At 31.0% G+C, this 16,144-nt stretch overlaps 2 protein-coding genes across 2 annotated transcripts; one reads left to right on the top strand and one right to left on the bottom strand.

Moving 5' to 3' along the window:
- The first annotated feature begins 1,221 nt into the window (after positions 1 to 1,221).
- LOC131621312 (uncharacterized) lies at positions 1,222 to 2,270 on the top strand. The gene is made up of 2 exons (XM_058892357.1): positions 1,222 to 1,721; positions 1,827 to 2,270. The coding sequence occupies exons 1-2, from the start codon at positions 1,272 to 1,274 to the stop codon at positions 1,938 to 1,940; spliced, it is 564 nt and encodes a 187-aa protein (XP_058748340.1). The 5' UTR covers positions 1,222 to 1,271; the 3' UTR covers positions 1,941 to 2,270.
- A 10,528-nt stretch (positions 2,271 to 12,798) lies between these two features.
- On the bottom strand, positions 12,799 to 14,785 carry LOC131621311 (polygalacturonase-like). The gene is made up of 4 exons (XM_058892356.1): positions 14,660 to 14,785; positions 13,953 to 14,264; positions 13,349 to 13,867; positions 12,799 to 13,020 (listed from the first exon to the last, which is right to left on the bottom strand). The coding sequence occupies exons 1-4, from the start codon at positions 14,783 to 14,785 to the stop codon at positions 12,799 to 12,801; spliced, it is 1,179 nt and encodes a 392-aa protein (XP_058748339.1).
- Between the last annotated feature and the right edge of the window lie 1,359 nt (positions 14,786 to 16,144).

Below are 16,144 nucleotides of genomic sequence, written 5' to 3'. Positions count from 1 at the left end.
ATTCTATACACATATTGATAGTAAAAAATCATCGGATCTATAATTATTATGAATATAAAATAACATAAAATAAGATATTAAGTTTAATACAGATAAACTAAACACGTAAAATCATCTAATAGAAATATATTATTTTATTATATTATATAAATAATTTAAAATCTTCTTAGAATCATTATTGATTTGATTGGTATAAAATAAATTTATACTTTTTGTGCATATCATTTTTCTCTAAGATAATATAAATTTAAAAAATTAGTACTTTTGAAAAGATGTTTGTATTTTCATAATTAGAAAAAAAAATAGTCTAATTATTTCTTAAACTAAACATCTAAATTATATAAATAAATTGTCAATATAATTTTTTTACATATTATAAACATAAATAATGTGACAATACATTATTGAATATATTTATTAATATGTTTACATAAAAAATGTATATATAAATTATCAAAAATACTTTTTAGTACGCCAAGTTAAAACCAAATAATACAAAATTTATTTTCCCACTCTTCTACGTTTCCGTATCATTTGACTAACTAATTATACAACAAGTAGTCATCATTCTTTCCTTCTTCTAAATTTTATTTTTTTACTAAATATCACCACCCGTAAATTAAATACACAATTCATATAATTTATACTAGTTGTTAATTTATATAATTAATTTATAGTAGTACACTACAAAAAAATATTAAAAAATGCAGTTGGTAATGGTTGATGTTGTACCAACTGTTCGTATTATTTTGTGACAACCAATAAATATCAGATGAATTATTCCCACATACTTGAATTTGTATAAATTTAATATAAAATGTTTTTATATGTTAATTTATGGGTCTTACTAACGAGTGTCTTCATGACACTTTTTAAAGTACTAAATAAAGAAAGTATTCTTTACTAAAATTATGATTTCAATTTTCAATGCATTTTCAATACATTGAATATGCACATATTTTTAAAAAATTTAACACTTTAATCAATTAAATAGTTTTCAAACACACTAGTATTTCCCTTAATCTATTAATATTAATAATAAATGCATGTTTGTACTAAAAATAGTTATCTTATGATCTTTTAACAAAATTTGATTTTTATGATAGACACTTTAGGATAATACAAATTTGTTTTACAAATTGCGACAACGGCTACTTTTCTTGTCGTTTATTTCTCTCTCCACCTTTTCTATTCTACAATGCAGCCCCAATCCAACCAAAACAGAGTGTTTAGAAAAAAGTAACTAACCAAACGGTCACTCTGATTCGGCAATGAAATCCGCAAAAGAACAACAAATAGAGGTACCACAAGTACCAGAAGAAGAAGAAGAACAACAACCATTGTTGCTGAACACTACAAAGGTTGTCGAGTATTTAGAGCCATTCATGTCCTTAGAGCTTCTCTGCAAATTCCCAGACAACTCTGCTTATGACTTTGACTACTCTCAAAGCACAATCTGGTCCCCTTTGGTTCCTAGACCCTACTCTCCCATGGATTTGGATCTCATCACTCCGAAGAAACTTTCCTATGATTTGGCCTTAGGAGCTAGATGCAGTGTCAACAAGGTTGGTTCTAAGGTTAGAAAGAAATTCAGTTCTAGTTCCTTCAATCTCAAATTGAGTTTCATTAAGAAAGTTAATGAAAGCAAGAAGATGGGTTCTGACTTCTCACCAACACCTTCAAGGGTCAAATGTGCTTGGAACCCCATCATCAATAATAAGGTATTTCTTTGTTGTATTTGTTTATTTGTAATATAGTTTAGAAATCTGAAAGTGGGTATTCATCAAAATTTGTTGGTAATAACTTGTGGTTGCTATATGATCCAGCAATGGGGCAGGGCATTGAAAGCTGCTGCAAAACAGTTCAAGAAATGGAAGGTGAAGAGAGACCCCATTACACATGTGATGCTGCAAAATGCTTTCAAAGATGGAAATTTTTAAATATAGTGATGTTAACATTGTTATTTTGATTTTGCTGATATTGGTATTGGTTTGATAACCAATGTACTTTAGTTTCATGTTTATCTCTTCTCTTAGCTAAATTTCTTTTTTTTTTTTTTTTGGCATGAACGAAAAAACATGCAAGAATGAATTAAAGCAGGCTCGAATTTTGGGCTAACACAAAATGCAATACCTATGGGGTGGATCAAGCAAAAAAACAATTGTACTTAGTAATGGCTAATATTGCATGTTTATGTATAATAGGTTGTTACCTCAAACATTTGGAACATGTTAATGTTGGAATTGTGAAAACTCGTGATAAAGTTCAAATGTGGATATTTAATTGAAAAAACTTAGGAACAAGCATGTGCTAAAGTTGAATTGTGGATACAAATTCTTTAAAATTGGGATTTGACAACTTTCCCATCTTTCGGAGTGTTCATAAAGTTGAGATAGTCTTTTTGGGTTGGGTATAGAAGTTTTGGCAACGGAGGGAGCGATGTCAATGAAATTAATCCTATTTCATTGGTATTAATTCTATTTTTTTAATACTAGAAACTAATTTTTTTAAAAAGATAATAAAATTTAAAATTGCCATTTCATTCCAAACTATCGGTCTTGATTGAGTGACATATCAATTAATAGTGGCTGAGCAAGTTATAATTGAGTGTGACAATCATATTGACTACAAGTTTTAAAATGACATTTGTACATATTTGTTTCTAACATTCATATCGTAGATAATATGAAATCGTTGTTGTGTAATTGTTTCGATATGAAAGACCTTAGAGAAATGATTGTAATCCTTCGTATAAGATGATTAGGCCACATAAAGGAATTTTTTTGGATCAGTCTTACGTAGCTGAAAAGATATTACAACAACAATGTCTTATCCCACTAAGTGGGGTCGGCTACATGCCTACATGGATCAATTTACACCATAATGTTATATCTAGTAATGCTCCCACAAACAAAGTCATTGTTCTGTGTTGGAACCAAAATGATTGGTGCAACTTCACGACGAGGTGAGGCACACTACCCTAGTGCGGTGGTGGACCTACAAGGTTAGCACTCCAACGCCCAAGTCAGTTTTGAATAATGAAAACAAAGTAAGTTATGAGTGAAACAATCGTACATGTTTTTATTCCAATAATAAGATTTATGAGATGACAGGAATTGGGCCTCTCCAAACTTAAGGCTTTAGGGCCGACCCATAACAAGTACCATACTTTTATCCAAATTGTTAATCTCGAGATCTTTCTTAATAACTTCATTTATAGTTTTTTCTAGATCTTCCTCTAAATCTAGTAGTTTGACTCCTCCCCAGTGATATGTTCTCCTTACCACATAATCTACTGGCCTTGTATCTACAGGTCGAAATCATCTAAGTCTATTTCCACTGTCTTTTCAACTATAAGTGTTATCCCAACACCCTCTCTGATATTATCATTTATAATATTATCGTCTAGTCTTATCGCACATAAATTACAACATCCTCATCTCTTCTAGTCTTACTTTATTCTCGTGTTGATTTTTAATCGTCCAACATTTTTGTCTTTAATGGTATCTTTATGACAGATAAAATACATGAGGTTTTCTTCTATTTCAACCACTCGGGTTGAATTCAATGGTTTATATTCCCGTCTTTTTTCAATCATTTTATATTACTAGGCTGATATATTTAAACCCCGTGACTTCTGAGATGATAAAGTACCAACCTTTCACCTTTACATTAGAAACACTAATCTTTTTGCTGAACTAACATTTTGTATACCCTGTCTTACTTCTAGTCATGCGAAAGCAATGTATTTCTACAATTGTTCCCAAGTCTTTAACCTTTCATTTCTATTCCTCTTGCGACTCTCCAAGTAAGACTGTATCATGTGCAAGAAACATGCATCTCGGTGCTAGCTCTTGGATGTGTTCCATGAGTACATCCAAAATTAAAGTAAAATGATATGTACTTAGGTTGAATCTTGATCGAAACCTATTGTAATAGGAATATCTTCTACTTCTCCACCCTGTATCCACACATTAGTCAATACCGTTTCATGCATATCTTGTATAGCTCGAATATATGCAATCTTAACCCCTTTATTCTCTAGGATTTTCTACAAAATATCTCTAGGCACTATATCAAACGCCTTCTCCAAGTCATAAATATAAATACTTTCATTATAAATATGCTCTCACTGCATATAATACAAGTGTTAAATTCTTCAAGAACACTGGTGCTAACATTTGACAATATGAATATACAAGCATCATTAGAACTGTCGGGTATGCTTTTGATTGTGCTATACCCAATATTGTTTATATCATAGGATCGTTGTGCAGGTTTATCAATAGACTTAGTATAAAGAATTGGTATACTATTTACAAAATCATGAGGTACCTTAAGAGGATCCTAAACCTCAAGTTACAGTATGAAAATTACCTCGCTCATCTTATCAGATGATTCCAAAGCAAATAGAGATTAAATCTTCAAAATAGATGGAGGATCGGTCTCATTGAAGTTTAAGAAATAAATGATTCTTGTTTAATCCACTATAGATTCATAAATGATATCTCTTACAATCGGTACCAAAGAATTAGAAAAGTTGAGATGATTAATAGTAGAGATTTCCTTTTTAGAAAAACCAATGCATGTTGTCTTAATCCATTATGGTAGTGCCATGACTAATGTAAAAATTAAGAGAGAAGAAGAAGAAGAAATATTAAGCTTGGTTGTAATTGTTTTTCTATTCACTTTCTCTATTAGGGTTTACAGATTACAAGTGAATAATAACAATCAACCTCTCTCAACAACCTGATAGAACTAGTCTATTTATAGACTACTAAGCTAACTCAAGCTACAAGCTAACTTAAACATTTGGGCTAAACAAATATTCCGAATTTGACATGCTAACAATCCTAGCATTATCGACTACTGATGCTAGAATAATTTTTGACTACAACATACATAACTTCGACATCAACATGTGAACAAACTTCGACAACATGTTTAAACTATGTCAAACCAATAAAATATCCTTGTCGAGTTACTAGAGTTCGATCCAAAATCTCACACAAAACCATTGTTGAGTGGACGAAATCAGTAACAAATCTCTGATGTCCAACTAATACCACATGCATAGAGTCGAGTTGTGATGCATACATAAAGGCTATGTGAAGTTGATCATACTTGTGTGTTGTTGTGTAAATGAATGTGTGTCATTGTTTATGTGATAATCTATCCTTGCATTCTTTTACACTATTAATATATTAAAGTGTATTCTCACCCTTTTCTTGTTTGTTTTGTGTTGCTCGATATAATGTTGTACAAATACTCAAGAGGAGTAAGTTCCACTGAGATTTGGAAGATGGATTTTGGAGCTTTCTTCGTTATTTTATTGTTTATTTCAATTTAGTTTGGTTATGCTCTGATATGTAACATCAGGAACAATGCATTTTATTTGTTTTTGAGTTAATGATTTTGGATCATGTTATTTTCATTAAGAATTTCAGTTGAAGAGATTAATGAAGTTATGTTATTATTTGAAATTCCGTTGGGAGTATGTGAATTGATTGAGATATATGGATGTTTTTTTAGTAACATCCTAAAGTGTTGATTATTCTTTTAAATTAAGATTCGGGGTTTAGGGTGTTACGCTATGAGCGTCTGATTTTTGCTAAGGCTTTTCAGCAGATGAAGCAGTTATACGAGTGATTCTTAGCTTTCAATTATATTCCACCATCTCTCATCTGTAAAACTAGTTATAAAACATGGTATGATCTTACGTTGGTTATTCTTCATTAGGTGTGTCATATTGTCTTGTATAGAAAACTCCAGGTTAAGATGTGACATATAATGCTAATGACATTATCAACCAAACTAATATGGTAATACTCAATTGAAAATTCATTCCACCATTTCTAGTTCTATTGTCTTCTAAGCCTTTTCCAACATCCTTAATTAAATTAATGTGATATAATTCAACTGCGTATATATAATATAATTTGTAATGTAGTTAAAAAATGTTTAAAACCACTATACCAAAAGAAATTGTAGAAAAATGTTTAAAACAACTACAACAAAAATATGGTGGAAAAATGATGTAAATCATAAATAGGCTAAATGAACATTAATCTTAGAGGGTTTATTGGAGGGACAATTGAAACAATTTGGCCTTAACGAATTTTCTCAATCCTAAAACGTGGAATTTGAAAGTAAAAAAATGGAAGAAATGATTTGGTTGAGCTTATTTCTATACATTTCTTTTTTATCCAAGAGGGCCTAAGCCCAAAACAAAAGAAGAATACTACACTCTAACAATCCTACTATAGAGAATCCCTGCATGATCTACTAAATAAATGGAGCACATATCTCAGAGAGAAACATCATAGAAAAAGGCTCCTTCTCCACATTTCACTCTTACACCAAATTTTCACTATTACTTTTTTATTTTTCTATAGAATCATGTGTTTCACTTCTATTATGTTATTCAAAATTTTCATATTGTCCTCCTCGCCAACACACTTGCATGTGTTTTTCTTTTACATTACTTTCCTCAATGGTAGGATCTTGCTCATCAATAATAAAATTAATGTTTTCCTTGTTAAGAAAAATAAATCGGGATCTGTTAATTTGCTCACTTGCATTGATTGCACCTTTATCCACTGGAGCTCCTTTCCCATTTGTCGTTTTTTGTCGTTCCCAATTTCTTGTTTGTGTTTTCATTGTCTCCCCGTCTTTTGAACTACAATCCATGGTCCTGTAGTTTCTGTTGCTATTTTCTCCTTACCTCCTCCCCTCACACTTCCTCCCTCCTCTTCTACTCCACTCCTCTATATCATATATTCTCTTTTTTCCGCACATCCTTCTATGTAGCGTCCAAACTACTACAAGTTAGGCATAAAGGATATAATGCTTCACACTCTACCTTATAGTGTATGCCTTTGATAGAGATTGTTTCCAAAAGATGTTTATTCATATCAACTTGAATGCTCAACCCAACATACTTACCTCTATCCCTTGTGAGTTTATTTTTATCGACTTTGACCTTCGTACCTATGCAATAACCAATGAAAGTAAGGACTGAATCGTCATAATACTTTATTGGTAATCTAGAGATCTTGGCCCATACAATAATTTGTTCGATAACATCACCTGAAGGACAAAAATTGATGCTACATTCCCTTACAAAAGGTACTGATCACATATTAACCATAAACCTTCCATTAAAGATGAATGTTGATCCTCTTTACTTGTAACAATGACTAGGTAGTATTATTTCCCTAGATCCACTATATTTTGAACTCTTCTTCTAACCAACATATGATGGAGTCTGTTTTGAACGACCTTATAACCTATTATTCTCTGCAGAATTTTTACTATAACACCTCGGCTCCACGACTTTGTGATACTTCTGAACTACGTATCCAAGAGTATGAATTTTGGGATCATACTCCCTAAATTTATCCTCTTCGATCTCCAACACTCCATTCATGTCGCTTCCACCATTAAATCATTCATTTAATAAATTATGTTACGTTGTTTCTATCGTTTCCTGCATCTTCTCTCCTATCACCATATCCTTATACATGATAGTTGTAACATCCCAATTTTATTAATTAGTTAATTTGGTGTTTTTATTAATTATTTAGTTTATTTAATTAATTGGTGTGATATTTATTTAATTGGGGTTTTGTGTTAATTGGATTAATTGAACTATTAGTAAATATTATGAGATAATATGTTATTGGGCCTAAGTGGTATAAATAAGACACTAGGTGAAATTACGGGTTAAGCCCAAATTAGAGAAAACAAATAGTAGGAAAGAGTTAGGTCATTCTTTCATTTTCATAACTTTGGTAAGAAGAATAGAAGAGAGAGGAGAAGAGAAGAGGATTGTGAGATTCTTGAAGATAGAAGGAGATTAACTTGAGGTAAGGGTTAGAATCCAAATTATCATAGGTTTATATGATTGGGTAATTTTGTGTGTATGCTTTGTGTATGATCTCTTACTTTCTCAATTTCATAGATTTGGAAAATGTTAGGGTTTATGTTAAATCAATGAGATTTTGTGATTTGTTCATGTTCAATGTGTTGTATGGATGGCCCATATCTAGAAAGATGAATAGGAAGCCATAATATGTGATAATTTGCTGTTGGATTAAGTTTTGTTGAGATAAAATCGAATTTGGTTTGGTGATGGAATGCTGAAAACGCATCAGTATTTTTCTATTTGTGGTGCGAAGCGTCGGGCGAACGGATTACTTCGCCGGGCGAGCGAGCACCTACATGCCTTCGCCGGGCGAGTGTAGCGGGCGAGAGGGTGGCAAGTTTCTGCCACAGAGCGCCCGGTGAGCCAATGTGTGCGCCGGGCGAATATGTACTGCTTTTGAAAATTTTCAAATGTTCATAACTTTTGATCCATAGCTCCATTTTATGTGCCGTTCAAAGCATTAGGAAGCTAACTTGATGTTCTATATGATATAATAGGATTGATTAACACTAGGTGAATTAAGTATGGTGTTGTTGTATGAATACCAAGTACTTATCTTTATGAATGCTACAAATTGGGAAATGATGAATGGCAATGGTTGGCGTGATATGTGGTATGATATTCATGATGAGTGTGATTGAATATATGCTAGCTGTTGTAAATTGTTGTGATTGTTATTTGACATGTGTGTTGTGTACAATTGGTGGATAATTCATTGTGTGAATTATTGTGGTATGCGGTATGTTAAGATTGTATGATAATCTTAATTGCATATGTTTGGTGATAGTTGTACATGCATGCATGGTTGGCTTTGAAACATAGGCGGTGAAACTTTGGGTTCACAATGGTTGGCTTTGAAACATAGGCGGTGAAACTTTGGGTTCACAATTGTGGCTTTGGTGTTGTCCGGATCGGAAGTGTGGCTTGGATTTTAGAAATGGAATCGGAAAGTGGTGAAACTTCGGGTTCATATATGGTACCACATGCATTGAGTCACATTATTACATTCGAGTCACATTATGTGTTATGTGATTATTTTGAATCAATGTGAGTTGCTTTGCGTGAAACTTGATATATAGTATTTGAATGCATGTTTTGAGAAGAGTGATGAATTTGTGAAATGTATTCTTATTGTGTTTTGCATTTCCCATTATTATGTTTATCTATAATAATTTGAATTCTCACCTTTCTGTTTGAATGATGTTCATCGTGACATCGTGCAGGTTCCGACGAGTAGTGAGCTTGTCCGAGGATTTAGCCGAGGAGCTTATGAGTTTGTTGTTTGATTAGGTAGCGAGTAATATGCTCTGATCATGTAACACTTGGGGGGAAATTTCATTTGAACTTATGCTTATGTTTGGATATTTCTATCTTGTTTGTATTTGAGCGAAACTTTGGATATGTTGTTAACGACTATGTTGCCTAGATTTTGATTTGGTTTAGCATAATTGAATATGTTATTTGAGTTTGGTAGATGGATATAGTATGGGATATATTCATTGAAATTGTTTGATAACAATTCTTATTCCGTGTGCGATATGCATATTATTTGGGAGCATGAGATATTTAATTGTGTTACAATATGATTAGTGCATGTTTGGTATGTTTGTTTTGGGTTTTCATTGCGGTGAAAACAACATGTGATGCCCTTTTTATTTTATGCATGCTATTACACTATGAATATTTGTTATATTTGGGGTTTAGAAAAGGGGTGTTACAATAGTCTCCCTATTAGTATTTTCATCAGTATGCTCATACCCTAAATCATCATATACCAAAGGTATGATTGGCAACCTTTGACCGTTTTAGTATTGGGATCCTTCAAGTCATCTTCTTCAGTTTGGTTCTTGTGGTTTGCAAATGTAAACCCTAGTAGAGGAAGGCTTATGGTTCTCCTCCATATATCTTATTACTAAATCTAGAAAAAATATAAGGCAAACACAATTGCAATGTTAATTTTGTTCATGTGTTACTGTAAACCATATAAATATAAGAAATGTACTCTCATTTTTTAATAATAATTAGACATAGTAGAATATTTTTGCAACCAAAACATAAATAAAAAATAATTAGTTATTAACTATTTACTTATACAATTACAAAATGGCACAAATTGGGATTTAATAATAAAGATTTAATGAGTAGACAAAAACGAATTTGAAGACTAAAAGTCAAAATAAAATAAATTGTTTTGTAATAAATTAAAAATATCATATTCTTTATCTCAAAATTCTTACTTCAACACTAGTCGTATGATCAATCATAAAATCGAGACATGAGTCCCTTGATCATTAGCTGTTAAAATGTCAATATTCCGACACTAGCTCATATGATCACCGACAAAAATCGAGATATAAGTCCCTTGACCATTAGCTATTAAAATATGTTAGTATTTTGAGACTAACTCATAAGATCAATCACAAAACATTTGAGCACCGCTAATTAGGCTTTAAACCTAATGGTAAAAAAAACACTACTATGGTATAACTTTATGCGTTAACTTCCTAACACAACTGATCGTGTCTCAATCGATGTTTCTTAACTCCATATATGCAATTTTCTAGGTGATCAAAATTTCTAGTTAGAAAATTTTATAGCTGGCCCTTAATAAGGCATTTCGGTCCCACATGCAATTAATTATCGATCCCACATGCAATTAACCCTAGTGCACTATCCAAGATCATTGCCTAAAAGAACCTCAACTTCAAGTGAAGTTCAGAATTTGATGAAGATGAAGAGGAAAGATGATTCTTCATCCTTTCTCCTAAACAAAATGACTTATTTTCTTTGACACTACGGGCAAAAACTTGACTTCTTCCTCTTCTTCGCACAAGCTCCTCATTCTCTTAACTCCCTCCCTCTCTATTTATGAAATTGAATTTGAAAAATGACGAAATTCTCACAATTTTGATCCTTATACTCCTCTTGGGGCAAAGAAACAAATGCCCTTAAGTTCCACTAAAATTCCAAATGAGTCCTCAAGCTTCTAACTTAGGAACTTAAATAATTAGAGATAATTTTATTTTTGTTTCACGATAAACAAATGCTTAGAAATAATGTGGGGCATTGCAAATAATAATTTTTATTTTGAAGTAAAAATTAAAATATAAAAATATAATTTATTTTCTAAAATATATAGTAAATAATTAATATTTTGTATTCTCTCTAACATAATAGTTCACTTCAAGAGACTTACATTTTAATAAGAAACACACTTTATCATATTGAAAAATATTTACTGACGCACAACCCTAAATAATTAATATTTTGACACACAGATTAAAAGAAAGAATATTAATCTTAAATGATTTAAATAAATTATTTTTATTTTTATATTTTTTATTTATGTATATGCCTAAATAATTTTATTTTTTATTTTGAAAAAATAATTATTAATTAATAAAGTATATATTATGAGTGATTGGGATAGTTCAACTAGTATGTGTTAGTTAAGGTAAATGGGTGTGAGCTATTGATCTAAGGTTTAATAAAAAACAATTTAAAGACAAACAAAAACTAAAAAAAGCCAAATATTTTAAAGGTAAATTTTACTTCGCAATCTCGTACATATAAGATACTTAACTTAGACAAAAATCAATCAAATGACTACAATTTGAGGCATTCGAAGTACTACTTCTATGGATAAACACCCTAGTTTTCATATTTTTATAAGTAGAATCAAAAGATATGGCTTTAACTTTATTATGCAAAAATTTAAACATGAATGGCTTTTGAAAATACTTGTTTCTCAACAAGCTAGGTAGATTAATCCTTGTTACATTAGTTCTTACTTTTATTCCCTTTTACTACATTCAAACCACTTGGCTCCCTCATAACATATGTTACACTATTGATCATGTGACTGATAAGTTTATTTGGAAGGGAATGAACACACATGGTATTCATTTGGTTGGCTGGAAAAAAATCATATGCCCAAGGTGGCATGGAAGTTCAATTCACTAGAAATGCTAACACAACCTTCCCGACTTCTTCTTCTTGGTCCATAGATACTCTTGTTAAGTATGTTCACATCCATGACATAAATTTATCTTTTAAAGATTTTTACTCAACGACATCGCCCCACATCTATTACTTGTATACTCAACTCCCTCATAATATAATAATTATGATCATTACCACACGTATTAGTTCAATCCTAATACAAAAGATCTATTCATTTGATCTGATCAAATAAGTGGATCTTTCAGTACTAATAGTGGCTATACTTAGATCCTCCATAATAAAGAAGATTTTCATTATCTGAACTTAGAACCGTAATCATGGAAATGGATTAAGGGAAACTCCCTCAACTACACTTGCGTCATTTTTAGTCATTGTAAAAATTATTATCTATCCATTATAATTGGCGGATTAAAGTTTTCCATTATAATTGTTGGGTTCAAGTGTGAATGATTGAGTCTCATATTGTCCATAAACGCACATGAATGAATATAATGTTTAATTTACAAGAGAGGTAATTCATATATCAGATGTATTAAGATTTTTTTAATGGAAATGTGACATTTTCTTACCTTGTGGTCTTGGAGTATTTAATTTTGTTGTTGCTCTCAACTTTCTCAGATTCTCCAACAATAATAACTCTAGTGTTACGTTTAGTATGGCCACATTTTAACTAACTTCTAACTAATGAAAAAAAATACCATATTATATTTAGCACATTTTGATTAATGACATGTTATAAGTTTTATTCTCATTTGCTTTTAAAAATGTAATAAAAAAATACATAGCTTAATTAATGTCATGATTTTTTTTTATAAGTTTGATCTAAAGAGATTTGATTACAAAAATCTGAATAAATGTTTGAAAAAGGAGAAAAATTAATTAGAAGTTGTCAAATGAAAGGGACTTTATCAATAATATTTACAAATAGGTGCTTTTCTACGAATTTTTGGCTTTACATTTGAACACTTAGCAGATACTTTAGACCCATTGAAATGTAGATCTACATCATTGAGTACCACGCGTTCACATGGGACACCCTGACTACAAATCATAGTCACTCCTTCTTGAGTTGCAGAAGTTCCTCTAATGTTTTTGAAGAGCACTTTCCTTATTTTTATTTTTGATGGACTCTAAAACAATTCAAGAGGAAAAATACCTAATTAGAGACGGATTATGGAATTGTTCATTTGTGTGAATAATTAAAATTAATATTACCCAGTCAAAAAATATTAAAATCAATACAATGACTTTGAGTATATGCATATAATATTACAAGATAGAACTTATATGAACATTATGTTCATTGAATGGTCAAAAGTCAATGAAAATTTACATTTTATTATGCAGGGTGTAGATATCAATTCCCAGTTTTATTATATTTATTATAATATTATAATTAAATTAATAATTTCTTAGTATGAAATTGCATAGAAAAGTAATATTTAGTTGAAGAAATACCTTTTTTGAACACTGATTCCAAGGGCAATACTCTTGATCAATAATAACAGGATTGCTAACATTAACCATTACAATATCTTCGAAATGCAAATGAGATGCAATAGAAATTACTGAAGTTCCAGGCCATGTTTTGATCCTCACACCATTATCTGTATTATTTAGTGTGCAATTTTTCACAATGAGATTCAAAACCGGTTCTTCATTATCATATTTTCCTAAGCTTCCAACACTAATACCATGTCCTGGTCCACATGTCACGTTTCGAATGACAATGTGTTTGCTACCATCTCCGAGAGAGATGCAATCATCGCCTGTAGCAATGTTTGAGTTGATAATATTAACTTTAGTTGATCTTCCAACGTGAATTCCATCCGTGTTTGGACTGTCTTTGGGCGCATCAACGTTGAAGTTTTCGAATGTGACATTATTGCATCCAAAAACATTGGCATGAAAATATTTGCTGTCTTTTGAGTTTATGTCTTTAATGACTGAGTTGTTGAGGAAAAAGAAACCAAAATTCTGCGAAATATTATATCAAAATCAAACAAATTTAAACATAAGAAATTATACTGATTATTATTTTGGAAATGAGTACTTTTCTTACCATGGCAAATCTTATGCAATTGGTATTTTTTCCACAATTATTTTTCTTCCAAGCCATTTCACCTTGGCCATCAAATGTTCCTTTACCCGATAAAGTAAGGAAATTGATATATTTAAATCTAACCCATTGATCTTGTCCATTGAGGTTGTAAGGGTTTTTTGGTGATAAAATCATCCCATGAACTTGAACCTCAATTGGAGCATTGCATGGTCCTTCAAGATCTATTTGTTGCAACTTGTACCAACTAGCTGGAACCACGACTTTACTTGGAATTCTTGATGCACAAGCCTCTTTCCATGCACTCTTCAAAGCCTTAAGAACAAAAATAATCATAAAAAGGTTATGAAGAACAAAACATAAGATATATACAACTTAAACATAGCTCTTATTCATCCCATTTTTATATTATGAAGTTAAAATCTATTTTTTTTTCTTATAATTTTGTTTTCATATAACCAAATGATACATGTAACTCATTTAAATTTATTCTAAATTCATGTATATTTTTATTTATATATATATAAAAAAAAGATTTTATGATATTATAACTTGCATGCTAAATTCATGTTCTGGAAAATTTGCATGCTAGATTTTCAAACAATCATTATAGAAAATTTGTGAAATAATGTTCGTCGTCTATGGAAACCCATAGGCAGTAATGATGTGGTCATCAACAACACTAGTTACAAATTAGAGTGTGTTCTTACATTGGTTATGTCTCCATTAGGTATGCCATACGTTCTTATATTGAAAACACCGGGTTGAGATGTGACATATGAAGCTAATGATAATATCAACCAAACTAATACGATAATACTCAATTGAATATTCATTTTTCCCTTCTTGTTCCCTTTTCTTTCTAAGCCTTCTCCTACTTTTTTAATTGAATAAATGTGATAGAATTCAATTGACTATATATAAAATAATTTGTAAAGTAGTAACAAAATGGTTAAAACCACTACAGCAAAACAAATGTGGTGGAAATATGCTTAAAACAACTACAACAAAAAAATGTGGTGGCAAAATGTTGTAAACCATTAATAGACTAAAAAATTATTAATACTAGAGGTTTTTTTGGGACAATTGAAACAACGAATGAATTTTCTCAATCATAAAATGTGGAATTTACGAGTAAAAAAAACTGTAAGAAATGTTTTGACTGATCTTGTTTTTATATATTTTATTTTACTAAAATTAAGAAATAGATAAGACAAACATGATTGAAGTTTTTATTTTGTTTGTATGTTGTTGTTGACTATAAATAGATACAGTCACAAATATAAATATTTTGACCATTTTACTAACTAAAAAAATATGACATTAATTATCTATAAAATTAGAAGACTATACATCAAAATAAAATAATTTTTTTAAAATAATTTAAGAAAATCATATTCTTTATCGTAAAATTCTTATTTTTGGTTTCTAAATCATATGATTTGTTAGACTCAATAGCGTTAAGAGTGTCTGATCTTTCTCTTGGGCTAGAGTGTTATTGGCGTCTCACGAGAGAATTTTATTTATGTTAATGGTGATTCTCTCAGATTGAGTTCTATCCCGATTTCTCTTGCTTTTCTATGGTGGCTTTTACTTTGATTGTTTAATCTCTTGGTTTGTAAGCTAGGGTGTTTTTATCATCATTTGTAAATATAATCTCTTGTTGGCTTTGACTTTTTCTTTGTCTTTTGTTACTTTATTATTTAAAAGCCGACTCAAGTTCACGTGAAAAGGAGAGGATAAAGAGCAAGAAACACTCAAGTTCACCCTCCATTTCCATATCTAAAAGCATCACTTGATGAAGAAGAAGTTGTGTTTGAGTTTCATCTTCAAACTCTTTTCTATATTGGAAATTCAGAGGAAAGTTCATACCTTTATTTTCATTTTCCAAAATTCTCAACAAGCTTCTCTAACCTTCTTCCATTCATACGTCTCAAGGAGGAGAATCATTATGGGAGGAAGTGTGATCATCAAGCCTTTCATAGAGAGAAGTAGCTATGGCCTCCAAGATTTTTAAGAATTATCATTGTGGAGTTTGGACATCATTTTACAAGTGGCCTGGAGGAAGGAAAATAGTGCTCTTCACCATCATCCTGTACAATTATGGAAAAGAAGGTGGGGTTCCTCTCCCTTAAGAATTGATTCTCCCGTTTTTCTTAAACCGTAATCTTAGATTATAATCTATGTGTTAATAC

This window comes from Vicia villosa, unplaced genomic scaffold, assembly GCF_029867415.1.
Source record: "Vicia villosa cultivar HV-30 ecotype Madison, WI unplaced genomic scaffold, Vvil1.0 ctg.000001F_1_1_4_unsc, whole genome shotgun sequence".
NCBI classification, from domain to species: domain Eukaryota; kingdom Viridiplantae; phylum Streptophyta; class Magnoliopsida; order Fabales; family Fabaceae; genus Vicia; species Vicia villosa.
The sequence above is the reverse complement of the archived record's forward strand: the minus strand, read 5'-3'. Positions and strand labels throughout refer to the sequence as shown.

What these genes read in the sequence shown, in the direction of transcription:
- LOC131621312 (XM_058892357.1), top strand. Translation starts at nt 1,272, where the DNA reads ATGAAATCCGCAAAAGAACAACAAATAGAGGTACCACAAGTACCAGAA. An exon ending in ACCCCATCATCAATAATAAG is followed by an intron (nt 1,722 to 1,826) that starts GTATTTCTTTGT and finishes TATATGATCCAG; the next exon opens with CAATGGGGCAGGGCATTGAA.
- LOC131621311 (XM_058892356.1), bottom strand. Translation starts at nt 14,785, where the DNA reads ATGAATATTCAATTGAGTATTATCGTATTAGTTTGGTTGATATTATCA. An exon ending in ATTGCATAAGATTTGCCATG is followed by an intron (nt 13,868 to 13,952) that starts GTAAGAAAAGTA and finishes AATATTTCGCAG; the next exon opens with AATTTTGGTTTCTTTTTCCT. An exon ending in GGAATCAGTGTTCAAAAAAG is followed by an intron (nt 13,021 to 13,348) that starts GTATTTCTTCAA and finishes GAATTGTTTTAG; the next exon opens with AGTCCATCAAAAATAAAAAT.